The sequence below is a fragment of the Strongylocentrotus purpuratus genome, unplaced genomic scaffold (genome assembly GCF_000002235.5).
Source record: "Strongylocentrotus purpuratus isolate Spur 01 unplaced genomic scaffold, Spur_5.0 spur5_scaffold_5, whole genome shotgun sequence".
NCBI classification, from domain to species: Eukaryota; Metazoa; Echinodermata; class Echinoidea; order Camarodonta; family Strongylocentrotidae; genus Strongylocentrotus; species Strongylocentrotus purpuratus.
Genome location: NW_022145611.1, coordinates 13,485,985 through 13,512,364, shown reverse-complemented (window position 1 = coordinate 13,512,364; position 26,380 = coordinate 13,485,985). Strand labels below are relative to the sequence as shown.

At 36.9% G+C, this 26,380-nt stretch overlaps 2 protein-coding genes across 3 annotated transcripts; one reads left to right on the top strand and one right to left on the bottom strand.

Moving 5' to 3' along the window:
• Nucleotides 1-313: 313 nt before the first annotated feature.
• LOC763552 (tetratricopeptide repeat protein 9C) lies at nt 314-12,723 on the bottom strand. Its single transcript, XM_001199567.4, has 4 exons — nt 12,616-12,723; nt 11,168-11,577; nt 10,546-10,728; nt 314-1,384 (listed from the first exon to the last, which is right to left on the bottom strand). Exons 2-4 carry the CDS (start codon nt 11,517-11,519, stop codon nt 1,266-1,268), a joined length of 654 nt encoding a protein of 217 aa, XP_001199567.2. The 5' UTR covers nt 11,520-11,577; nt 12,616-12,723; the 3' UTR covers nt 314-1,265.
• LOC105440467 (TATA box-binding protein-associated factor RNA polymerase I subunit A) lies at nt 12,427-23,840 on the top strand. Of its 2 annotated transcripts, none has more exons than XM_011670658.2 (11): nt 12,427-12,545; nt 14,123-14,982; nt 15,438-15,592; nt 16,344-16,408; nt 16,847-17,006; nt 17,900-17,999; nt 18,410-18,510; nt 19,268-19,420; nt 20,193-20,386; nt 21,153-21,313; nt 23,260-23,840. In XM_011670658.2, exons 2-11 carry the CDS (start codon nt 14,169-14,171, stop codon nt 23,364-23,366), a joined length of 2,010 nt encoding a protein of 669 aa, XP_011668960.2. In that variant the 5' UTR covers nt 12,427-12,545; nt 14,123-14,168; the 3' UTR covers nt 23,367-23,840. The 2 variants fall into 2 exon arrangements, with proteins under 2 accessions (XP_011668960.2, XP_011668959.2); XM_011670657.2 differs by having other exon boundaries at nt 21,150-21,313.
• The last annotated feature ends 2,540 nt before the right edge of the window (nt 23,841-26,380 follow it).

Genomic DNA, 26,380 nt, shown 5'->3' with positions numbered 1-26,380 from the left:
CTCTGTCAGAAAATGGTGATTCACTCAACTCATTGTAAAAAAAATGTTTCCAGGATGAATTCACAATGTGTGCGCAGGTGGTCCAATTGATTGGCAGTGATTTTTCATACCGTATCTGTCTTTTAGACTTTCGACTCTCTTCTCTCTGCATTTTGCCCTTTTCTGAAAAAAAAGTTTTGTCAGCTTCTTTGTTACAGGTATGTTGACAACTGTCACTAAGTCCAAAGGTCTCTTTGATGTTGACATGAAGCACATTTCATGGCACGTTTTACACCAATCCATCTTAAATTAATCAAGAAAGTTTTGTTAGGCATGGGTTTTTACTTTTTATTCAAATATTCAATATCACGTATACATTCATTCTCTCTTCGTGCTAGTTTGAATGGAAAGATAACCAATTGAGAAAAGTATATCGGTATGATTTTTCAAACATGAACATCTTAATCTAAATGCTCTCAAACATATTTGCATCCATGATCTGTCCAGTAATTTCATGCTAGCATTAACAATGTGAAGAGGGAAATGACAGGGATATAAAACCCTCATGCCACTCATATGTAGTTGTGAGTTACATGTGCCAAAAACATTATGAATCCATGCAGGTATTATTTAATTGTATTTAATTGATGCATTAACACTTAAGATTCAATTCAAATCCATTATTCACATGTAAAACAGGTCAGGTATTTTGAAAAAAATAATCTGGAGTCTCTTGCCTTTCTATGCCTGAAATAATCCCAGACTCAATGTGCGAAAGCAGATTTTTAGACACAAAATCCAATGAAGACACAATAATACAAACTAGGTTAAACAAATTTCTGTCCATTTGATCTTTATTATTATACCAGTCTTGTTCTCTTGCCTGGTGCCAATGTTATCCTGGTACCACGGCTTGGAGAAGTAATGTGAATGATCTTTCACACTAAACGACTACGCAGAGTAGACATTATGACAATGCAAACAGGGCAAAACATTATGTCCTCTATGAATGTATCTTGCTCTCCTTTGACGACTGCCTGAACATGGTTCCATAATGCTATGGTGCAGTAATGGATGTGGTCATTCACACCACAACTATGGAACAGCGGCGAAATTATGATGTGAACAGGGCAAGAATTTATGTCTGTCATTACATTTGTATCTATCTTCCTTGACACAAGTGTGAACATGGCCTCACAGAGTCACAGTCCAATGGTGCAGAAATGGATGTGGACTTTCACACCGATACATTTAGGAGAGTAGACATCTCTTCAGTGTGAATGGGGTCATTGGTCTCCTTGGGCGGCCATTTTGTCAAACATCCCTCTGTATCTTGTCTTCTCATCCTTTGCCTGCTTTACCATGGCTTTATCACATAGCTGCATGTATTTCTTGATGCTGGAATCTACAAAGAGAAAGGGTAGAACACACTAAAAGTATGAATTCATAAGAATTATATATTTCAAGAACATAACAGATTGAGTATAATAGTGGCTAAACAACAATTAACAACTACTTTGTATGTTAAGGTGATAATATTCCCCCTTCTTTTTCTCTATATTCCCATATAGCAAAAGCACTGAGACAATAGGGGCACTATTATCTCCACATAAAGATATACATCTACATGTATGTAACTTGTTATACAACATATTATGTTAGAGCTGACAGCACAACAAAACAGACATTTTGCCCGTAAGATGTAAAGGTACGTATCATTTACACCGGAGAAAATTGAGATGACTGTCACAAACCTAATTCTTAGAAAACACAACACCTCATCAAGCTGTGTCTTCTATTTCTTTCTTTTTTAATCGTCTGTGGAGGGGTATGTTCATGGGGAGCCAATTTACACCTATTTTCTTCTCGTTTCCTTTTCACGATTAAGTGGGTGTGTCAGGGATTAAAACAGACCCTCTGCGACGAGAGCGGAATGACTCTGAAATGGTCAGAAAACCATTGATGTGGTGGAGAATTTAGAGAAACTAGGAAACCACAAACAAGTGTAGAGTCCTCGCTTTCCTCGCATGTTCTTTAATGATTTTGTCAGTAATTAAGTGAATGCCAGCATGCTTTGTCATGGTTGGACTATCTTTCTCTGAAATCATAACAATAAAATAAATAATTGGAATATAGTTGGTAAACAGGAAATGAAAAGCCAAGTTTCCAGTCTATACATAGTTCAAACTATTGTTTCATAAAACAATAATATCCACAAAAACATCAGTTTTGATCTGAATCACAACAAAACACACTAATAGACAGAGTCACTGAGATATTTTTGTTACTTCTCTGGAACTCTTCCTTCCTTCCTTCCAATGAAAGAATTTTTCCCACTACCATTTCCATTCACAAATGAAATTTCCTGAAAGAAAATACACATACACGGAAGTGACAAAACTACTACTATTAACATTTTGTAATTTAATGCCAATGACTTTATATTTTGTAATCTAATGCCAATGATTTGTTTTCCTCTCATTTCCTTTGATAGATCATCTTGCAGAACTTGACGCTAATTTAAAACATGGTGAAACAATTAGGGACAAGATAGTTTTCTAATTTCCTTTCAATGGTATTTTCTTACAGTTGTAATATTTTTTAATGGCTCCTAATTTCCTCTACAGATTACACAATATCATTGACCATTTAAAAATAAGACCTTTGTTTACAAATTTAGCTTGTGGAGTTGCCACATTTGGAGATGAGGTTAAGTTTTGGTAGCAAAAGGAAAATGAAACGGATCTTGTTGACGACACTGAGTACTACCCTTTCATTGTATATTTTGTTATTTTTCATGATTTTCTATGAATATCAGAGTTAAAATCTAAGGATATCTTTCCACTCTGTCAACACTCAGCAACTAAGCTCACAGCATAATTATACTACAGAGATTTGAACAATTTTACATGCCCACATCTATCCAGCAGTATTATACTGGTTGTACATGACGAGGCGCGACGACTCGGTGGTCTCGTAAAAGGGAGGTCCTAAATTTGGAACCAAGCCGATGCACTCATTCCCTTTGATAAGGCATCAATTCTCATTACTACATGTACGTCCCTCAGAAAGTACTTAAAGCTGTTGGTCCCCTGGTTGCTAACTTACAAGCTTACACATGCTTTCTTAGCAGTCAGATAAAACAATCATAAATCAATCAATCAATATATATCCCAGCTCGGATATGTTTTCATGATGCACTTGTCTAAGATTCCACTTATGAAATTATTTTTAAAAAAATCATTAGAACTTCACTGTTACAAATTGTTATTACAAATAATCAAACAAATGGCAATTATTTTGGGGGGCAGAAGGGCTTTAAATTAAAGGCTGGATGTACAAGTTTTTAACATTAATCATAATCTTTGGGATATATAGAGAAAAAGAGGGTTCATTATCATGATGACATCTGAAATATTCAACAACATTTCAAAAAGTTTTAAATGACAAAAGAAAGACCAGAAAGACATGATTTGAAGGACAAAAGAAGAGTACATGTAACATCAAAATACTTTCTGTGCAATCAAACTACATGCAGGCGCTATGTGGGAGGGAGCAAATTTTCTTATCATCAATTAGAAATACAAATTTGGTAGTTAAACACATCACACAACTCTGCATGGAGTCGACAGCGGGCAAGGGCAAGATTTTGAACAAAGCCACAAGTAAATACCAGGCAGGAAAACTGATTTTCTTTTTTTTCCCCTCAAAAATGGTTATCCCACTCCCTGCCTGGTATGCGGTCCTTGTAAAAATATGGGCATTACACTCGGTCATTGACACAAAAATACAATTTCTTCTTACAGCGATTTTGCACCAAACTGCTAAAGCACTTACAGGCCAATTCTTATGATGATTATCACAGGGGGGTATTCACAAAAATTTCTCAACAAATGCCTGTTGGCCTCATTAAGTTAATTTGGTCCGCAAAAATGTGTGGAATTCTATTTTCATGGAGGTGAAAGCAGGCTTTGTTAAATGAGCAAGTCGGTCCAGTCTGGGTAGAACGACAAATAAAACCGAAAAACCTGCACAGTTCTACATTACAAATTAAGAAGAGAATAACTACAGCAGGCCTAATATGGTAGTCTTTTCTTTCTTCAAAGAGAGTAATGGTTATTTAGGGATGTACCGGTAAACACTTGCCACATATAGGATTCTGAAAATGCCTACCATATTCTTATAAATCAAAACAAAGGATAAAGGACTTCCTATTATGAATAAAATTCTATGAAAAGTTTAATGGGGTTTCCTTTGGTCATTAGTGTCCATATATCATAAATTGACTAACCTGAAAAAGCCTATTCCCATAACTCAAAAATAAAGAATAAGGGACTTAGATAATAAAAAACTTCCTATGATGAATAAAATTCTATGAAAAGTTTAATGGGGTTTCCGTTGGTCAGCAATGTCCAAATGTCATTAAGCGACTACTCAGGTGTGTGCATTTCAAAAGGTAATTTACAATTTTGGTCAAGGACACAATAAAAGTGCATCAAATATGCTGGTCAAACAGCATTTGTATAAATTAGACAGTATATGCTTCCAATTTCTAATCTCAGCTTAAGTTTTACGACATTTGGTTTGTGCACACAGGAAAGGTCGGAGGAGCACCTTTTAGATCATTTCAAAAGTGTAATTCTGATAATAAAACTGTCTCAATCATTTAACAGCTCTGTAATCTTTAGGCTTTGTTTGAAGGACCTTCCCATTGGAGGGGGGAAAGCAGAGCAAAACGGATCAACTTCATGTTTCCGATAATCATAACAAAGCAATTGTTTTATTGTACATAATTGAGTTTTCTCAGTTGAGCAATTGAATTAGTAGGAACTTTACATGTATGTAGGCCTACCTTTCACTTCATTTCAATTTTCAACACCCCATTCTTTAAAAAAATATTTAAATGATAAAATGGTGAGAATTATAGAAGTTTAATCTGCACCATTTGATAAAACATGACAGATGCTTGCTGCAATCCGATACAAAGTAAGGAGGAAAAGAAGAAGGGACAAAAAATCAGACTATTTATATCATTTTTTTAGATCTATTCTCCCCTGTTTTGATCCAAAAGTGTATCTTCACAGCATGACTATATGAACTTTCGTTTACAATCTCAGAATCCCAGACACTTCATAAGAGAATCAGTAAAGAGAAATAAGACCAAGAGAGAGAGAAAATTATTGTCTCAAGATTTTCAAGGATAGACTCCACATGATTTCAAAGTGTTCTTTCAGTCCACTATGACACTTTTATTTGTTATCTTGGTTTGGCATCCGTCGTGGACATCTAGTATCAATAGAACACTGTGAAATGTTGATTATCATGAACATTTGCACCTTTAGACTCGGGAATAACTCTATTTATACCAAATTGGTGAGACTGCTGCATGAATTTCACGTGTATGTTTCAGATGAGAGAAATATACAGGTATGGTCTACGCACTTGCGATAACCTGTGCACTTATAATGAACATTATTACTAAATGTGTCATAGCAAATGGCTCAAGATACTTGTATTAATTAAGTCCATAATGGAAGTTAATAACTAAAGTTAAAATTATTAACTTTGATTAAATTTGGTCTTCTACTGAACTGTATTTCATTTTTTGAATTAAAAAAAAAATCTGGCATAGAGAAAGTTATTGCTAACAATTTAAACTATTGAAGCCATCTCACATTTCAGATACTGCACACATCTCTACCTGCTCCTTCAACCAATAAAACAAAACAAAAAAACAATACAAAACAAACAAACAAAAAGACAATTCAGATTAGGGATGAAGTGGATTTTCTGGTCACGAAAATAAACCTATACAGTCAGATCATTGAAATGTACCATCATCAAACCATAATTCATTTTCCATTTCTTCTGCATTTCCTTCTCCTTTACTTTTCCTTTTGCACAGTTGAGTTCTACATGTGGTTGGGTGTGTGGGCGGCTTTTTTTCCTTCCCTTTGTGTAATCTTATTTTTCCAAACAGAGAAAAACCCAAACCATAAATGATGGGCATGAACTTGGAATGAACCATGATACCTCACAGCTACCCCCACTGTGAGCCACACCATGAGGTGCATAGGTACCGGTCTGATCCTGGACCTTTTAAAGGAGCGATCTTCACACCCCTGTGTTGACTTCTCCTTTCTTCTCCGTATTTCTTTTGAATTTGCTTTTCTTCGGATGTTGGTGGGAAGAAGTTTGGTAAGGTTCGGGTGTGATAAAAGGGTCATGTCACGCGCTAGCTTTATGAAATAACATTTTCTGATGAATTCAATAACAAAACCATTTTTGAACATAGATACAGATCAGATGGCTATGGAAATGGTTTAAATTGTAGAGGGTGTTCACGGTTCTTTACACAAAACTATAAATTTAATGTGAATTCTTATACCAAGCATTTCCTTCCAATTTCTACAAAAACATCTAGAACGTAACAACAAAATACTATATACATGTAGGCCTACTCTAAACCAATGAAAACAAGAAATATTCACATTTCAATGGTTTCATGTTAGCTAAAGTCCTCTGATATGTTTTAATATATATTATCATTTATTATATGAATTCAGGTTAATAGCAAGAATCAGTAAGGCCTATTTATATGTACATGTAAATTGGATACCTCACCTCCCATATTAGCATTACCGGGTACTTTTGGATGAAGAAATGGACTTGAGAGAGAGAGAGAGAGAGAGAGAGAGAGAGAGAGACAGACAGAGACAGAGAGAGAGACAGAGAGAGAGAGGAACTCTATTATTCAAGCCTTCAACTCTAAATATGTTGGAAGTATCAATAATAGTTCTGCGTATCATAATAAACAAAGTGGAGAATAATGAGGTAAAAAATAAAAGAGGAGTATATAATGGCATGATGACAATGCAAAATAAATGTGTGATCAAATGAACTGATACTGTTGTTGCAACATTGGACTCTGTATGAACTTAATGGTATGTAATAAAGGGAGTGTCCAGATGTGAGATTAAAGTTATTGTCAGTCTCTCTCTCTTTCTCTCTGTCCACCGCCCCTCTCTCTCTCTCTCTCTTTTTCTCTTTATGAAGTGTTTGTGGTTGATCTTTTCACCATATAATAGCATTAAGTAAACTAGAACTCCCCCCATTTCCTCATTGACTTTGATTGATTTTGTTCTCCTCATGATAAATACCAATTAATAAATCATTGTAACGCGTAGGCCACTTGGTATAGATAGAATTTCAAAATAAATTAATGTTGCCAGTACAAGAAGTCCAAATTAGACATGGAGGTGTTTTGATCCAGTGGATAAGTCTCTGGACTGTGAACCACAAGGTACGGGTTCAAATCCCTGTGGTAGCACTACTGTCCTTTGGCAAGATATTAATCTACATTTGTCACTCTACCCAGGTGAGGTAAATGGGTACTTGGTAGGAATTGATTCCTTATAATGCTTGAGCGATGTAACGGCAGCCGTGCTAAAACTAGGTTAATAATAGGTGTCAATGTCCCAGACATGAGTGCTGGACTCCACTGTTATTATTATCATTATTACTTATGCTTATTGTCATATATGTTATCCATTTACATTCCCTGCAGTTCAGAGAAAACAGCTTCATGTAATCTTACATTGTTTGAGCATTTGGACCAGCAAATATGAGGAAACTACTGAAAACCTGCTGGAAATAACATTCACTGCATAAATAAAAAGACCGCTTGATATGCAGTGTATGCACATGGCAAGAACTACTATGTTGATTTCCTTACTCTCTTTATTTGCTTGATAACTCTATTATTATATTTTTTCTTCCACAATGTTTCACCCTTGGATTTTAGAAAAGTAATTTATGAAATTGCAGCTCCTATAACAATGATTTTTGGAATAATCAGTGACAATTAAGTACAAATTACTCAAAATTTCAAAAATTATCAAACTATAGCAAATGAAAAAGAATGTTGTTGTATGCTATTGGAGAAATTTCAGTTAAAGGTACTATGTCCCATTTGCAGGCCAAAAAAATGAAAAAGTTAAATTCCAACTGCATTTGAAAGATAATTTTAATTTAGAACTTCCCTAAAAAAAGGTAGGGCTTGAAAATGTCTTCAAGTGGGAAAATAACGACTATTAGTTGTCAAATCGACTGTACATCAATTTACAAAAGATATATGATAGGCAACATTTTAAAAATATACAGAAAGATGTATAATCAGATACATCTACAGATAGGCATTCGGATTAACAAGTACAATATACATGTAGGTAGATAGGTTTGAATAGAATTGGATAGATAGAGGTGTGTAAATGAAAGGAATATAGAATTCAAACATTGTAGATAAGAACAAAAGTGAGAGAGAAGAGAGGGGATGTGGTATTTGCATTAGGATGTCAAAAACACCAACATACGGATGTTCTTCTTTTTTTTTGGGGGGGGGGGGGTGGTTAAAAATACAATGAACCACATCCAAGAGAACATGCTGATAACACCTTACAAATTGTGTGGGTGTGTGTGTGTATGTGTAGGTGGGTGGGGGCAGGCCTGGGTGGGGGAGTAGCTACATGTACTTTCTCCCTGAAGCCACATAATCATATCATGTACCCAAACTTAAAGCAGGCTTTTGTATGATGATGATACATTTGAAACAAGGAGTTAGGATTACAAAACATACTCTTTCTTTTTAATTTATTAAAAATGAAATAAAAATTGAAAGTCAAACAGATAGAATGACCAAAATAAGATGATGAACAAATATTTGTATCACGATACAGCTCTTTCTACAAATATCTGAAGGTGAAATGACAGAATAGTCTCTGAATACAAATGAAGCATTCCCCCCCCCCCTTCCCTTGTACTAACTCTTATGCATACAATATGAGCAACACTTATTTTTCTCAAAAACCAAACATCCATAAAATAAATACACCAATCTTAAAGTTACATACATATTTGCTAAGAATTTTGCAAGCTTGCTTTCAGAGCCTTTTGTCCTAGTAGGAGGCACCTGCTAAAAAAAAAAGAAGAAGACTATTCTCTGATTGGCTTTGGAAAGTCGGAATATGGTTGAGATTGGGGTGTGCCCAGTCTAATTGAGCATACTGTATTAAATAGCCTATGTGAAGGGTCTTTATTCGGATAGTTGTAAAAATAATTCTATCATTCCCGAAAACAAGTTCTAACTTGTTCACTGTTTCTAAAAATAGCACAGATCTTTTATACAACTGCATTGATCAGTAGCATGGTAATCAGTCACTTATCTATCTATTTGAAGAGAAAAAGACCAAGAGTTTGCACACTACAACTACTGTCTTGGCTCCCTGCCCACTCAAATGCTCAAAGTTGCAAAGTGCAGTGCAAATGTTCATGCACAAACTGTAGATGGCGCTATTGTAAAAAGAAATCACACTTGCTTGATTTCTGAATCTTCAAGGCAACTCATCCAAGAATGTTTTTTCAAATTTTAAATTCTCTAATAACACATCTTTTAGAAGTAGTTGCTTACTTGTAAGGCTTAATTTTTTAATTTATATTCCTCCTTGTTTTGGGTTTGACTGCAAATAGTTGGTAGCCCTGGTAACCCTCGCCCCCTGTAGCCCCACCCCCTCCCAGTCACTAAAAATGATAAGGCAAATAAGTTTAATAAATATAGGGCTGCTTTATTATTATTACTTCCATCATTTCTTTAAATAGTCTCTTATCAAATGATGTAGATAACAAAAATACAGAAGAGTTTAAAAATTACAAAAATATTCTGATAAAAATATTCATTGGGAACTTTCCGTTAGGTTCTTTGAAGGATTTTAAGGGAGATACACAATCCAAGTACTTATATTTTCATTTGAATATCTTAGCAAATATTAATGAAAGCACCAGAAATATATTGGGCTGATGTTTTCAACACAATGGAAATTAATAACTTATAAAGCCTGAAGTAGATGACCTAAATATGCATTGTGAAGTCAGTGGGCGTAATTTATAAAGGACACTGGATGAAAAGAATTATTGTTCACTGCTAAGAAAGCATATATATATATATATATATATATACAATGTATATCTTGTCCCTAATTTCCAAAGAAAAGAAAAGAAGTGGGGCTAGGTTCGGAATTCACTACTCACTATACAACGTATATGCCTGTAAGTAAGCAACCAGGGGACCGACGGCTTTAAATCCTCTCCGAGGGTAATGAGGATTAATGCCTTACCAAAGGGCACAAGAACATTGACTTGGTTTTGAACCCGGGACCTCCTGATTACGAGACCACTGCTCTACCACTGAGCTATTGCTCCTCCTATGTATGCACCTTGAGCATCTCTAGAGATGGATATGTTGCGCTTTATAAATATTGTTATTATTATTATTATTACACATAATATAACTGTTCAGGGGGGCATTTCACAAAGCCTTTTTTCAATGACAAATTACAAAAATCAGTGACAAATCTGCTGATAACCAATCAGAAGCAAGGATTTCAGTAGCTTATAACAAAACCTGTCATTTGTCACTGGTGACAAGTTTTGTGAAACGCCCACCTGATGAGATCCTATGAATCTTTTAGAATCATTGACGGAAAAAAAAGAGATTTAAGGTTTTTAACCTACCTCCCGGTGAGACTTCTTGTGCTTTTGAAAGACTGTCATGTGCAGCCTGATAGTCGTGTAGTTGGTACCGTGCTACACCTCTTCTGTACAATGCTTTCCCGTTCCTATCGCACCTCTCAAGTACCTGATTGCAGTAATATTCTACTTTGCTGTAGTCGGGTGCTGGCAGTTGAAGAAGGCAAGCTGTAGGCAATGAGAAAGACGAAGAAACAGAAGAGGGTCAGAAATGTCTTTACAAGGTCAATGCAGGGTGGTATAAAGTGACTGCATGCTGAATAAGGCAAGCAAATCCTCAGTTTACTTGTCTCTCTGTTTCACTTGCCCTAATTACCTCATCAGAAAAGGAATTCTCATATAATTAATTGGATATGAGAATTATAAATGTACAGGTAATGTCCCGTAACAGCCCCCCCCCCCCTACCTGTTTCCCTCACACCTTGGCCTAAGTGAATAAAAAAAATATTTTCAAGAATGGTGGATATTCAGGATGATTTCACTTTCCAATTATATAATGATATATAGCTCAATGACTGAAAAAATATGTCTCAGACACACAATCCTGAAAGAGAGTGTCGTAGATATAAAAGGTATACAAAAACAAATTCACTGCCTCGATTGTTACCTGCTAAATTGTTCAAACAGCTCAACTCAAACTCGGCTGCTTGGTCCAACATAAATTGAGGTATAGTTGCTTGGCTGAGCTGGCTATTCATAGAGGCTGGTTGAGCCTGACCTGGCTGTGTCTTTGCTAAGCCCAGGGCAGCACTCATGTCTCTTCTCGTTGCGCCCATGTCTAAGTCCTTGATATACATCAGTGATCTGTGATATTTCCCGATAGCACCCTTATAATCTTTGTTCTTGTAGCATTCGTTGCCGGCGTTCTTATAAACTGAAGCCTGTTCTAATCTCTGTTCAGGACTTTGGATGGAACTTGTTGAGCCATCATTAGAACTTGAAGGGCCAGCTTCAGCCATTTTAGACCAGGTGCTGATTGCCGAGACACTGAAAAAATTTGTTGCTATATGGCACAACCTGCAACATTCATAAAAGATAAAATGAAAATGGCAGAACATTCTATTATGAACTAGAAAATAATACACAAAGACTCAAATCACTCTGATGTCAGGAATAGTTTTAGGAATGACATTTTGACTTACAACAACAGGATGAGGATATACAGATTTAGATTCATCAAGAAAAAATGCAACTAAGAAACATGTATTACAAGAAGATCTAAAAACACAATTGTTAAATCAATTTATAGTATGATGGGGGGTCGGGAAGGGGGGGGGGGTGTCTGGACACTCAACAAAATTAAAACCTTCTCTTTTGCCTTCAGATTTACTGGGAATTTGCATCAAATAAATGAAATAGCAACAACCTACATGAATGTCCTTTATAATATTGTCAAACGTAAATCTCAGAGGCTTAGAGTAACTTAGACCATCATGTAATATTGCTTGTTGTACCTTGTTAAAATTTTAGTTTTAATTTACTGTCCAGATACACAATATCTGCAGGCCTACATAGTCTACACACAACTTCGCCACAACGTCTGTCCTGCATATTTTCTGGGGCATTTTCTGAACTAGTAAGTCTAATTATGAAATGTAAAGCTCCGAAAACTGTACAGCTAGCTCTTTTGCAAAGTAAACAGTAACACGATAGATCTAGACCTATATAGACTAGTTTCTGTATCTCCCACACTACATGGACCACACTCACACTCCAGCTCCAGCCAGACCACCGGGACAGAGATTCCCGGCCGAAGCTACAGGACCGACCACTCGCAGCTACAGCTCGGAGCCACTCAATGGCAATGCCGCAGTGGTTTAGATAGGCTGGACGCCCATCCATCCCTAGCATGCCTCTCGATCTCACGCCTGCCGCCCGCCCCGGGGCCGGGGGAGCTAGCTGGCCGGAGCTGCATCATGCCTGCTGGACCGGACTGGCTGAAACTAGGCGCGACGTTCAAGCACCGATAATAAAATAGTTAGGAAGTAAGTTACAAAAATAAAGATGATGTTGCTTATAGATAAAAGCATTTACACAAACAAGATTATTACTTACCTTTCTTTGCTTTGGTCCGTTTGGTGATTGTTAACAGTCGTGTATTTGCTATCGGAAGTGGAGTGAGTAGACGTTCACGTGCGTCGACAGCGTAGAAAGTTTACATTTTACCATATGTAGAGTTTCGTGTGGGTAAAAAATAAAGGGAGAATAATTATGTAGGGTCTATCTAGACTAGTATTACTAGATTAGTAGACCATGCATATTCTTGTTTTGTTTTGCTGTATAGTAAGTAGTGTTTCGTATGTCCCATCATTTTGCGTTTTCATGGAATAAGAAATGAAATAATCTTACTAATACTTGGTTCTAAGCTATTGTAGATAGACCTAAATCTGCTAGTGCTACCAATGGCTACTAGATCTAGATCTAGACCTAGATCTAGACCTAGATCTAGCTACTTACTAGTGCTAGACCAAAAGCTTCAGTCTTTCTATATCGTCGGTTGTTCCGCTTAGACTTCGTCTGGCTCCACTAGACCTCCGATTATTGGGGAATGTCAACAAATGTCAGTTTTATTCAGACGGTTATTTCTGTCTACGAGTCTGCATGCCTTAACCAGAGACGCCAAGTTCAAAGATCAGCAACGCGTGACATTTGCAGAGACGCCAAGTTCAAAGATCGGCAATGCGTGACATTTTCATGATTCGGCGCGCAAGCGCGCGTGCGAGGGTATAACACACGTATAAGGTATAGCGTTTTTTCAAAATCTAGCGCGCGCTTTGTGCGTAAGAGCATTTTCAGACCCTCAAAATGCGTGATGTCACGCCTAATGCGTGATACTTGATAGCTCTGCATTTGCATGATTCGGCGTGCGACTTCTTATCCAGTGAACAAAATTAGACTAAATAAAGTCTAGTATTTTAAGTAAGGGTCTGTTTAATCAACGTCTATGATATTGTCATCATTCATTTCTTAAAGATGCTGGGCCGAGATTATTAAGAGTGGATTACAGAAATGGGTGGCTTTGAGTTTAAGTCAGACATTTCATTTCATTTCATTTATTTCATTCTCCATAAAAACATCAAAACATACAAACATGGTATACAGATAAAAGATCGATTACAAAAAAAATACAAAGGGAAGGAGCAAACAAAATTTTATGGGAATGTGGGGTTAACAAAAAGGGCAATTGGCCTTATGTACGTCAACCCCTTAAAAAGAATACACTGTATTGTTGAGAAAAGAAAAAAGGAAAAGGAAAGCCGAGAGAATCTAAACACCAATACAAAAGAAGAAAACAAAAAAGGGAAGAAGGGAAGGGGAGTGGAAATACATTATTGTCTAATCGTAAGAAAACAATTCATTATTTATCTTTACCTTTACCGAAAACAATGGAAGAATGCTGAGCCAGCAGTCGAGCTTCCAGGTACTATCTTCTAGGTCTTTCTTCTTGTACTCATTCTCTTAATCATTCTCATTATATACAAGTCAGTTATTCTTAGGACTTTAAAAAAAACTTTGCAGTTTATTAATTCCATTTCACTTACTTTTATTTTTTCTTTCATAGAAAAATTCTTCTCCAGATATGTGCTTCATTGAAAGATGACCTCATAATGGAAAGTTCTGTACCATCAACATCCAAGGCCAAGCCAACAAACTCTAAGTCTAACAGAGAGAAGGGAAATGCTAAGGAAGAGAAACAAAAAGATGAAGGAAGCCAGAGCAGTCTAAGAGACTTTGTCATTCCAACTAAATCTGATAAAAAGAAAAGAAAAGAAAAAGAGAAGAAAATGTCTGTCACAAAGTCTGGAACGAAGGAGAAGCATGTAAAGAAAAAGAAGAAAAAAGATAAAGATAAGAAATTGCTTAAAAATGGAACGGAAAATTTCACTAAAATCAAAGAGATTGATTCCAAGAAGAAAGGAAAAGAAAAGGCTGGCAAGAGTAGCATCATCAACTCAGATATTGACTGTACTTATATAAAGAAAAAGAAAGGGAAAAGTGAAGGAAGTCAAAGCAATAATGTGACAAACTACGTTCTTGAACAACATAATGCTTCCAATAAAGAGGAAGGGATAGACAAAGCCGGCACAAGCACTGTATCACGCAATGAGAATGCACAGAATGGCCCCCAGAAAGATAAACGAAAAGGGAAAGAAAGCAAGAGCACTGCAACAAACTCTGAAAGTGAACTGAATGATCAAAAGAAAACGAGAGGAAAAGATAGCAAAGAAAGCGGCAGAAGTGCAACAGACTCAAGGGAACATCAGATAATCCCAAAGAAAAGGAAAGGAAACTCAGAGGCCAAGCCAGGAAGTTCTAAGAAAAGGAAAAAGGATGGTTCTCCTCAGCAGAGCCATGAGGAAAGAGGAAGTTCAGAAGATGCATTCCTGCTTCAGCACCCCCACCTTGCAAATCATATCAAAGGTGAGATAAATCTATTTTTACGATTTGAAAAAATGATTAATCCACCGAGTTAGATAAAGGAATGAAGCAAAATTATTGATTATTCATTGTCTTCTTACTTTTTTGAGGACCATCATATGCTCCTGTGGCAACTCTTAAATGTACTCCTTCAAGTTAGACTTCAATTAATGTTTTCTGCTTCAGTTGTCTTGATTATTATATTTATTCAATTCTTATTTGTTGTTACATCTCAAAATCCTCAAATAGTCACTTCTAATGTGATGTACATTATACGATTTTACTGATTTAATCCAAAGCCTTTTGTTTTCAACATTTTATTACTATGAAGCCTTTCAATACCTGTTGAATTCTGCAGACTGAAAAACGGATACAAAGCATTAATATCATCACAATAGACATGATTTTGTTGCTAATACTATTGTTTTAATGCTAAGATTACTGCTTGTTTCTCGTAGGTCAACTTTACTGTGAAGGTGTAGATGCCACAAGTTTTACGGCAATGTCAAACATGGTAAAAGAGTGCGTTCTCCAAGAGAAATGGGAGGATGCTAACAGGATCCTATGCACTATGTGTTTGTATCAAACACCCAATGTGGAGTGCCTTTGGAAGGTAAGTTTCAAATATCACTGTCATCGTAATTATCTAACTATTACATTTACATTCCTACTTGATCCACTCAGTGGCATAGCATGTGTCCATCCATTGAGGGGGTACTTTCATCATGGAGGGGTGGGGGGGGGGGGGGGTTGCTCCAGTCTTTCCAGGGAAATGAAATGATGTCAATATTTTTTCAAGTAGCCACTGATTTGGAGAGGATGCAGGAGGTCCTATCATCTTTTTTTGTCCTTTTCCTATTTTTCCATCTCTTTTCTCTATTTTTGTTTGTTTTTTGTTTGTTTTAATTCTTTCTTTTTTGCCCCACCACCAGGTGCCTCCTGCAGCTACAGCCCTGTTTCTAGTTGTTTGCAAATATTTGGACCAACATAAATTGATAATAATTATGTGTATTTATTTTCCCAAATTGCAGCCAAATTATTGATTTTAGCCATTGCTGGCTGGTCAAAACTTAAGGTGGTCATGGCAGACATCCTCTGCCGCGATGACGAAATGCAGCATATTGAGTATCCTGCACATCATAGTTTAGAAATTTGACTGTTTTCTTCAAACTGCTGGGTTAATTGTGATTGTATTTGAGGCATGTGGTTCTAATTATACGCAGTGTGCATTCAAGCTTTGAGGTACTTCAAATGCTTTATCTGATTCTAATACCCTTGAAATATGACCTGCATTTAAACTCCTACATGTAATGATTATTCGTTAGTATGTATTGGTTGATTTTTCTCACTTGTTGTTCTTTCAGTTTGGAGCTCACATACTTCAAAATCACCCCAGTGGCAATGCTGAGCTAGTAGAAGATCTTTATAGGTAGGAAAGTCAAATTTCTTTCACGCACGTGAGAGCCTGCATTATTATATGATGATGTAGTAATCTCATTATATACAATATGACTAATAAAGTGCTTCAATAAATTAATCTTTTGCCTAACATTTCATTGGAAATACAGTCTGGAAAGTTATATTTCCAAAATATAAATATATATATATCAAATGGTTTTTTGATTTAAATCATAAATTAAGTAAGTGAATCGATATCAGCGACCTACCAGCCAAATCGTGTTTTAATCATGCTTGGTATTGATTTTAGATGTATAACCTGCTCAAAAATGTTAACCATTTTTTCTGAAAACTTTAAAATATGTTTCGATTTATGTCATCTACTATCATTTAGACTAACAAAATATTAGTAACCAAGTTGATATCTGTCAAAGATCTGGTGAGAAAACCTCTCTAATTCCTCTTTCAGATTTGTGCGGAAGATAAATATGACCAATCCATACCAGAAGAAGCTGGAGCACGCCCTCTTCCTCCTCCGTGAGAACAGGATGAAGGATGCCTTCACTACCTTGACGGAGATGTGGGGTGTGTCCGGGCGCTGGGTGGAGCAACAGAGTAATCAACCAGAGGTTCGTACAGTCACATTTGTATTTAATAGCCACCTCTCTATAGAAGTGTTGTGGTCTAGTGGATAAGTCAACCGACTGCAGATCAGAAGGTTCGGGGTTCGAGTCCCGCCACGGCACTAAGTAATGTACTTTGGCAAGACATCGATCTACATTTGCCACACGCAACCCAGGTGATGTAAATGGGAACCTGGCAGGACTTAATTCCTTGAAATGCTTGAGCACTGTAATGGCAGCCATGCTAAAGCTATGGTCATCTGTACTGCCTCCTTGTAAGAGAAAACATGTGTTTTAGAACCTGTCTAGAAAGGCTGCCTATTTATAGTGGTCATTTATACCCCCCCCCCCCTTCTTAGTAGAAAATGTGTATGATGAAACCTGTCTAGAAAGGCCATCCGTCAAGTGTTTCATGTTTCTTTTTGGTGGCCTTTATGGACTGGATTGACTGGTATGTTATGTAGTTATTTTGCTTTACCTCGGTATGATGATAATGGTTGTATTGATATTTGATCGAGCTCTGTAGTTATATTTGAAAGCTTTTTACAATTAGAGCAATTATTACCTCTGGCTCTACCACTTGATTCATTAACGATTCATTAACGATTCCCAACTTATGAGCTAGTCGCCATTTTAATACTTGCTTGTATGCTAATTCATATCACAGTGATATATTAACATCGTACCAGGAAAAAGAGAAATAATGCTGATAAAATGCCTTATTGAAGAGCATAATTGCATATCTTTTGTACCAAATAGAAAAGGCTAAATACGGGTACTTCGAACTCTTTAATCAGTGGACTGGGTTAAGCAGCTCTTTTAAGTCGCATTTTCAAGAATACCAGAATTTTACTTCTACTTCAATAATGTAGACTTGAATTCAAACTTGTTCCTTGCAGATCAGGAAGAAGATGAACTCTGCCTATACTGGGTTGATGGGGTACTGTCAATGGCTTGAAAAAAGAAAGAATGGAGGTGATGATGACAGGGGAGAAATAGGTACAAAATAGTGATTTTTTGTTTTCGTTCATAAATTTTATATCGATGAACAATCATGTCTGTTATCAAACAATTGAATGTGTAACTTTCAATGCATTGACAGGAATCTCCTCCTCGCACATCGTTCTCTCTCTCTCTCTTTCTCTATTTCCCCTACCCTTCTCTCTCTCTCTCTCTCTCTCTCTCTCTCTCTCTCTCTCTCTCACCAGTGGCATGTATGGCCTGCCATAATAAAGTCAAACTTAAAGTCAATCTCAGTTTTTGTGAAACACCCCCAGTACCATTATAAGGGAAGTAAAATTGATTGTAGATTCACCTCATGAAATCCTATCATTGACATACATGTTGGATCACTAAAATGATCATGATTTGCAAGTATGATGCTTTCATGTTATACTTTATGTAACCAGTTATCAAAGAAGCAACACTCAGAAAGAGGGCCCTTAACAATCTTGGCAAATTCAACGATGATCCAGGAGTATGGGACATTTTCATTACAAAGCAAGTTGAGGTGAGATGTGTATGCATTCTGAGGTTATAGCCATTACTTTGGCTAGCACCATAGATTTGGGAGGAGAAAATTTTATTTCTCAGAAGGTTTGAAAGCTACTTGAAAGGTTATTAGTGTGTACGACTGACTGATAGTAATAAAAATGAATTTAAAAAGTTTATCGTAACTGAAGACTCTCACTATCCATAATTTTCTTTTGCGCCTTGAGCACATTATTCTTGAGGAGTTGGCGCATTATAAATACAGTCTTAAACCTGTCTTGGTGGTGACCTCTCTATAAAGGTCACCTGTCTATAGTGACCATGCATTTTGCCTCCCCTGAGAAAGCAATGTGTGTTGTAGAACCTGTTTAGAAAGGTCACCTGTCTACGGTGGCTGTTTTTTTCTGTTTCCCTTGAGTTACCTTTATAAAAAGGTTGGACTGTACTTTATATTCTTATTATTACATGTATTATGAATAGATCGGTGACACTACCAAACTGACTACAAAATCTGCTCCAAATCTACTGATGTTTGGTCCGAAAGGGTAATGTCATTTCATATTCCGTCTGTTGTCAGTCGGGTACTGGTATTGTTGATGTGACTGGGGAAGGACATGGTTAATACCGGAAAAACATAATGCAGTAGAGAATATAGACTATAGACGATATTAACACATAGATCACAACAATAAATCTATACATAAAGACCGCTATATACCACTCATTATTATTTTTTATTTTTCAAAGATTTGTGTATCGATTGTTTATTATCTTAGATGTTGGAGGCAAAAGAAAACAATGTCGGCAAGGCAGAGGAACTGCTCAACAACTATCTCAGCCAGAACCCAGGAAACCCTAATGCTCATGTCTATCTCTATCAGTTCTTGAAGAGGCATAACAAAACAAAAAAACTCAAACCAGTACTGAAGGTAACGTTGATCAAGACATTTTTTATCAATGTAAAGTTTAAGGTGGCCAGAATGAATATTGATGTATTTGTCTTGAAGTTTGTTATACCCTCTTCTTAAAAGCAGAAACATTAGCATTATGATACTTTCACCTATTGTGTGAGTGGTCCACATTTGTGAAGGTTTCACGCTGTAAAAAGATGCAATGACGACAGTGAATTTTTGCAATTGGGGAAAGTTTTGTGACATGAAAATAGCAGTTATCAATGGAGCACAGAAGTTCCCGGTTATTTCAACATATTTTTCTTAAGCTCTATTTAGTGTTCCTATTTATCTCTACGCCTCCTTCATCATTTCCCTCACACACACTCTCTCTTTCTATCTCTCTTTCTCTCTCTCTCTTTCTCTCTCTTTCTCTCTCTCTCTGTCTCTCTCTGTCTCTCTCTCTCTCTGTCTCTCTCTGTCTCGTTCTCTTTCTCTCTCTCTCTCGTTCTCTTTCTCATTCTCATTCTCTCCAACTGCATAATATATCTTTGTCTTTGTATCTGTCAGATAGGTCAAAACTTAAACTCAAGATGGAAATATTCTATGTATATATAACACAACATCACAAAGAAAGACATGACTTAAATTTGACATCAGCACCTGTGATCAAAACCCTATGAATTAAGATATTAATACATTTTGCCAGCAACAAGATATTTATAAACAAAACAAAAGAATGTGATTGAACACTTATGTTGAATTGTCACCTGTGTATACAACTGGAAGTTCTTTTTGTTCCTTCTTGCAGAAGTTAGCCACCATCTTGCCTGCAGAAGACTACACTCTTGAGTACGTAAACCTGCTGCTAGAACAGAAGAAAGGATCTGCAGACTCAGCAGAGGTACTTCCCATGCTCTTCAAGATGGCTGACTACAGTACCTGCCGTTACAACACTGCACTGTGGGAGACACTGGTAGAACATGTCATTGCGGTAGTAGAAAGGTATAGATAAACCTGCTTTAGCAACCACCTGTCTATAAAGACCACACATTTTCATTTCCCTTGAATACGGTTTCTCATTGAAACCTGTACTAAAGGAACCTGTACATCAAAACTACCTTCTTATAAAGACCACATTTCACGTTTCCCTTGAGCGGTCCTTATGTACGGGTTTCACTGTATTTCTTTGCCATCTTCTGACCTTTTGAGTTGTCATGACTGAGTTTGTGTAAGGATGTATGTTATTTATGTTTAATCACACAAAGCATCCTATACTATAGGAAGGCTCCCACAGAGCTAAAATCTGAGAAATTTGAGAGTCATTCATTCTTGGTCCATTCATTGAGTTTGTATCGTTGTGAAAGTGTATTGTCATATTTGGTCTCAGAACTGTGTATTAAAAAGTGTGTTGGTCTTGTTACTTTGGTTTATGGGATGAGTTGTTTGATGGTCTGTATTTACAAAATTAATACCTCATTATGACCTTATTTATGCAGAAAACATAAATTAGAAGATATGTAATCATTGGCAGGTATAACATCAATCTTGCATGAAAAGATGATGTTTTGCAAAGGTGGAAATAAATGTGTAATAAAAGTAGCCTTTTTATATAACTACTTATGATGGTATTTGGTCTCTTGTATAGTAAGCCATAAGTATCCAACATGTAGCGGTTTCTCATTCACTCCGATATTACCCTGGTCTTAGCCAGGCTTCTTCTACCAATGGTAGCGATTATCTTTGAATTCTTGCTATTCCTTGACAGCAGAAGTAAGCAAGCCAAGGCACTCCTTAAGGAATGCTGGTCTCGTCGTAAGTCTTGGTGGACCCGTTATCACTTTGATAAGCATGGGGCATCAGAGTCGGTGAAGAAGAACCCTGATGTAGCACAGCGGAAGGCAATCCTAGCATCCATCTTCTTTGGATCTAGTAAGTTTTCAAAGTCACAGGTTTCAAACTAATCTGGACTAAGATTTGTAGTTAGCAATGGCCTATAAACTTGTTTTTTGCTTTACAGAATTAACAACAACATATGAATATTACTATCGTGTCAACGGGGGGAACAAGTTTGTAGCATTATGGGGAGGTTGTGCATTTTGAGTTAAAAATTCCCACATGAGAAGTGCTTTTTATGATCCATTATTAAAGAGCCACTGCTATCTATATTATTAATACGCAAAATCGCCGCGGGGGGTCCAAAACGGGGCAAAACGGTTCCTCAAAAACGCCTTTCCCCGACCCCGCTCGCCTCCGCCGTGGCGCGGGAACGGTGGCACAATTCCACGAGGCCTGTCTCCCGTAACCCGCGTGCCACCTCGACCCCGCGATCGACGTCCATGCCGTTAAACGCGGTTTCGGGGTGCCGGGGAGGACGGGCGGACGAGAGCACGGCGGGCGTCGTGGATTGCGAGGAGGCGACGAACCCGCGAGAGCGAGTTGACAAGGCGTGCACCCGCCCTCTGTCCAATTATCAAAGAGAGACGAAGGGACACACGATAGACGAGAATCCACTCGCGTCAACGGGTGTAGCAAGTCTCATTGTAAAGGCTGCGGCGTACCCCGAGTTAGGCCTCTTGCTATAGGATATGCTTTGTAGCGTGTCAGAGAAATACACATCAACCGATGACTCACCCGGTTGATGAGATGTAGTAAATCTACGCTCTGACGGGCTGGGCTTACCCGTGTTATGGATCTTGCTATAGGGTATGCTTTGTACGCCAGACGGCCTATGCCTGTACGTGTATGCGATGATTTTACGCTCATGTCACACGCACAGTCGGTTTGCGACTTTCATTCTATGATTGCCGTGATTTGTCATTTGTATATAGTTAACGTGAATTAGAGGTATGAAAGCAGGGCTAACTTTGTGATTATCCCGTCCATGTCACTGAATTGTGATAATCATTCTTCAAAGTAAAGTTTTCACAAGGAATCCATCGTAACTTACAGTTCAGTTGCAAGCTGGCTGTCTTGAGGCTCGAGTCCACACACGGACAGCGCATTGCGCCACATATGCACTGCTGCCGTGCACTGTCGGAACTGTGACTGTGTGTGAGCTGAGCTGGGCTACATAGAGTAGACTCGACATTCGATAACACTTTGAAATTGCTCTTATTGCCCTGATTTCAATATAGTTTCGTGATTATAGAGGTATGAAACCTGAGCTTAGATTGTGATTATTCTGGCCATGTATAGTTGTATGCTGAATGTCGATAATCAATTGTCAAAGTAAAGTTTTCACAAGAAAATCAGACGGTCCCGGGTCGTTTAAAAACATAACCTAGCTCATTAGCTGAATACTAGAATACTAGAATACTATAGAATACTTTACTCAGTGATAAACAGTTCTTGCATCAAATCAATGCTTTCAAACGGGTATGACGGTCGCCATTCATGGTCAAACAGGGTATATTATAAAAATCGTCTATACCCTATATAAAAATAATCACATATTATTTTTGATTGCACATAACCTCATAGGCCTCTTTCTATTTACCCCCCCCCCCCTCCCCCTCCCCTCCTAGAATCCCGTGGATTTTCCACGGGTCCTGCTAGTATATATATGATGTGGAAATATTCTTATCCTGTCTTTTAGTTCTCTCTTTGCCATTGGCTCATAAATGAGCTCAGACAATATTATACCAGAAAAAAAATGAAAGGGGGATCACGATGTAATTTTTTTTTTAAAAAGCTATCATTGAACTCTGTAGTTTGCACAATATGAATTTTGAGTTTAACTATTTTCTTGAGTTGGCCTAAAAAAAGTCAATGACCAAAATATTCTTTTAAAAATATTTTCAAAAACATTTTTTTAATTTAATTTGTTCTTGTGTAGTGACTAAAAAATATTTCCCTTACTCTCTTTCTATGTGTAGGTTACTCATTTGTGCAGAAGGTTCAGGAAGCGATACAGAAGATTAAACCAGAGTTGTCCGAAGAACTGGAGAATGAGATTTCATTGTGGTGCCATCCAGCTCTATGATGTGCAGACTATGTTCCTCTGACCACTCTCAAGTTGCTGAAATGTGTGAACTTTGACATTTGACATTGAACTTTGACGCAGGGAAAGAGAGATAGCTTTGTCATGCAATTTAGCTGCATAATGCAGCGACTAGACTTCAACACCTCTAAATGGTACAGCCATGTGACCTTGGGACATGCTGATAGATATGCAATGGATTGTATCCAATGAACTTGAAAATGAGATGGCTGTGTTGTGCAAAATCGATACCTCTATACAGCTTAAATGGTCTGATATACACCAAAGGCCACATGGTGTATTTATTGTCAATAGAATCAACTGATGTACTATATTTTTATTATTTGTGTCATGAGAAGAAACTTTTTGTGTAAAACGCCGTTGTTTATGTGAGTTATGTAGTGATGTGGCATATGGGGATGAAGCATTGGAAACAAGTCTTTTCTAGAGGGGTTGTATAATCAATTTTTCCTTCTTTTTTATGCCTCCGTTACGAAGTAGCCGGAGGCATTATGTTTTCGGGTTGTCCGTCCGTCCGTCCATACGTACGTACGTCCCGTTCTTGTGATCGCGTTATCTGAAGAACCGATCGATGGATTCCTGCCAAACTTAAGTCATGTATGTATCTTGCAGAGCCGATGAACTGATTAGATTTTGGGGTCACGAGGTCAAAGGTCAAAGGTCACAGGGCTCATTAGGTATGCAAAAACAGCTTGTGATCGCGTTATCTCAAGAACCGATTGATGGATTGCTGCCAAACTTAAGTCATGTATGTTACTTGCAGAGCCGATGAACTGATTAGATTTAGGGGTCATGAGGTCAAAGGTCAAAGGCCACAGCACACATTATGTATGCAAAAACAGCTTGTGATCGCGTTATCTCAAGAACCGATTGATGGATTCCTGCCAAAATTAGGTCATGTATGTTACTTGCAGAGCCAATGAACTGAGTAGATTCTTGGTTCATAAGGTCAAAGGTCAAAGATCATGGGCTCATTATGTATGCAAAAATAGCTTGTGAACGCATTCTCATTAGAACTGACAGATGGATTACTATTTAACTCAGGACATCTTGCAGAGCCAATGAACTGAGTAGATTTTAGGGTCATGAGGTCAAAGATCAAAGGGTCATATATGTATATGAGAAATTGCTTGTAATCACGATATTCTGAGAACCTGTCAATGGATTACAATTGAACTTGAATTCGAAAAATTTCTTCTGTTTTGGTTTGTAAAATTGCTCTATGACGGAGGCATCATTTTCGACTGCGCGCAGTCGAATTCCATCTAGTTTTTTTTTTAAAGGCATCATTTTGTTCATATATGAATTCACCCGACAAAATGAACAACATTTATGTTTCTTATTTGAATGTCATCAGGAAACATTAAAGAGAAGGTTGAGTTCTGGGAAGAGGTGAAAAATAATTTGTGAGCATTATCATTCTTATTATGCAAGTGTGGAAGAACATCAGATAAGACATTTTCCTTGAAAAGCATGGCTCTTCAAATGCCTTCATATTCTAAATATGTCATGTAACATCGTAAAACTCGGGGGTAGGATTTTTACGCCACATGTTCGTGTAGTCCCATATACATCTTTCTGTGTACAGTGTTTGTAACTTTGCCGAGACTTGGCCAAATTTCTTATCATTTTGATGATTCCAGAACCTTTCAGTACACACAAATTCTTATATGCTAAATGATCAACCTTTTCTGGTCGATTTCACACCGTTTCTTTCACAATGCAATCGCATGACCAGAACTCAACTTCAAGACATTATTAACAGGTCAGTCTAAGAAAGAGGAAAGTCAAAGTGACATATGTTTACACTTGAATATATTTTATCATTTAATGAATAGTAAAGGAAGGCAAGGGTGGGTATGAATATACTTTTGCTTGAATTCTTGTTTAAAAAAACAATTCCTTACTTCATACATGTAGATACATGTACAGAGCCAAAGTTCCAATTTTATTCTTATGAATTTCCATTTCTGTAGAAGATCTTGATTAATTTAAGTATTTAATGAAGATTAAAATGTGACATAGAAGTTATGACATCAATCAATCATTATTCAAAGAAACATATGGTACCGGTAATGGTTTTCAGTGGTTTTAATTTATGTATTGAGATTGAATTTGTTATTGTGTAAACAAATATTTTAACTTATATTTGAATTTATCAAAGCTTTGAGATATATTTTATGGGGAGATGGACCCCCCCCCCCCCCCCACCCTACCACTACCACACATACTCACACACACAAGTAAACAAAGAAGGAAAAGGAAATATGTATACTCATGAATTTGTCCATTTTATTAGTTTTTCATTATGTTCAACATGGATATGAACCTTTTTGCCAATTCTAAATTGAATATTAAAATTTCCTGTGAAAAAAGAAATGCTTATTGAGGATTGTTATGTAGCACAGATACTGTTGGTATTTTCGATTTTCAATCACTTGTCAAATCCATGACCTTTTGAAGGTAGATGAATTTTGCAATTGCGCAAATAGTGGAACAGTCTCCCTAACACACTTAAGGACTGTAAATCAGTAGATAGTTTCAAGGCCAGCCTGAAAACTTATCTAATGGCCAACTTTAACTAATATCATCTTCTTCCTTTTTTATGTGTAATGTGTAATGTATTGTAAGTAAAATTGTATTTAAGTATATTATGTAGCTCGATCATTGTAAGCGCCTTGAGCACCCTCTGGGTGGATATGTCGCGCTATAAAAATGTCTTTTTTTTTTTATTATTAAATATATACTCAAAGACTTTTTAAAGTAAGCTCCTAGAGATTGTTTCAAGTAAGAGCTGCCAACATAATGCTAGTTTACCATATGTATTATGTTTTCAAAATGATAATATGGCAGGACGTTTTGCTTGGTAACTTAATTTCTTGTTCCTTTTTTCGAAACCTCTAAATTCAATGCCATATGAAATTAATTTTTCTTCAAGGCATCATAATAACGATAATAACTATAATGATAATGACATTTCTTGTTTACCCAGAGTA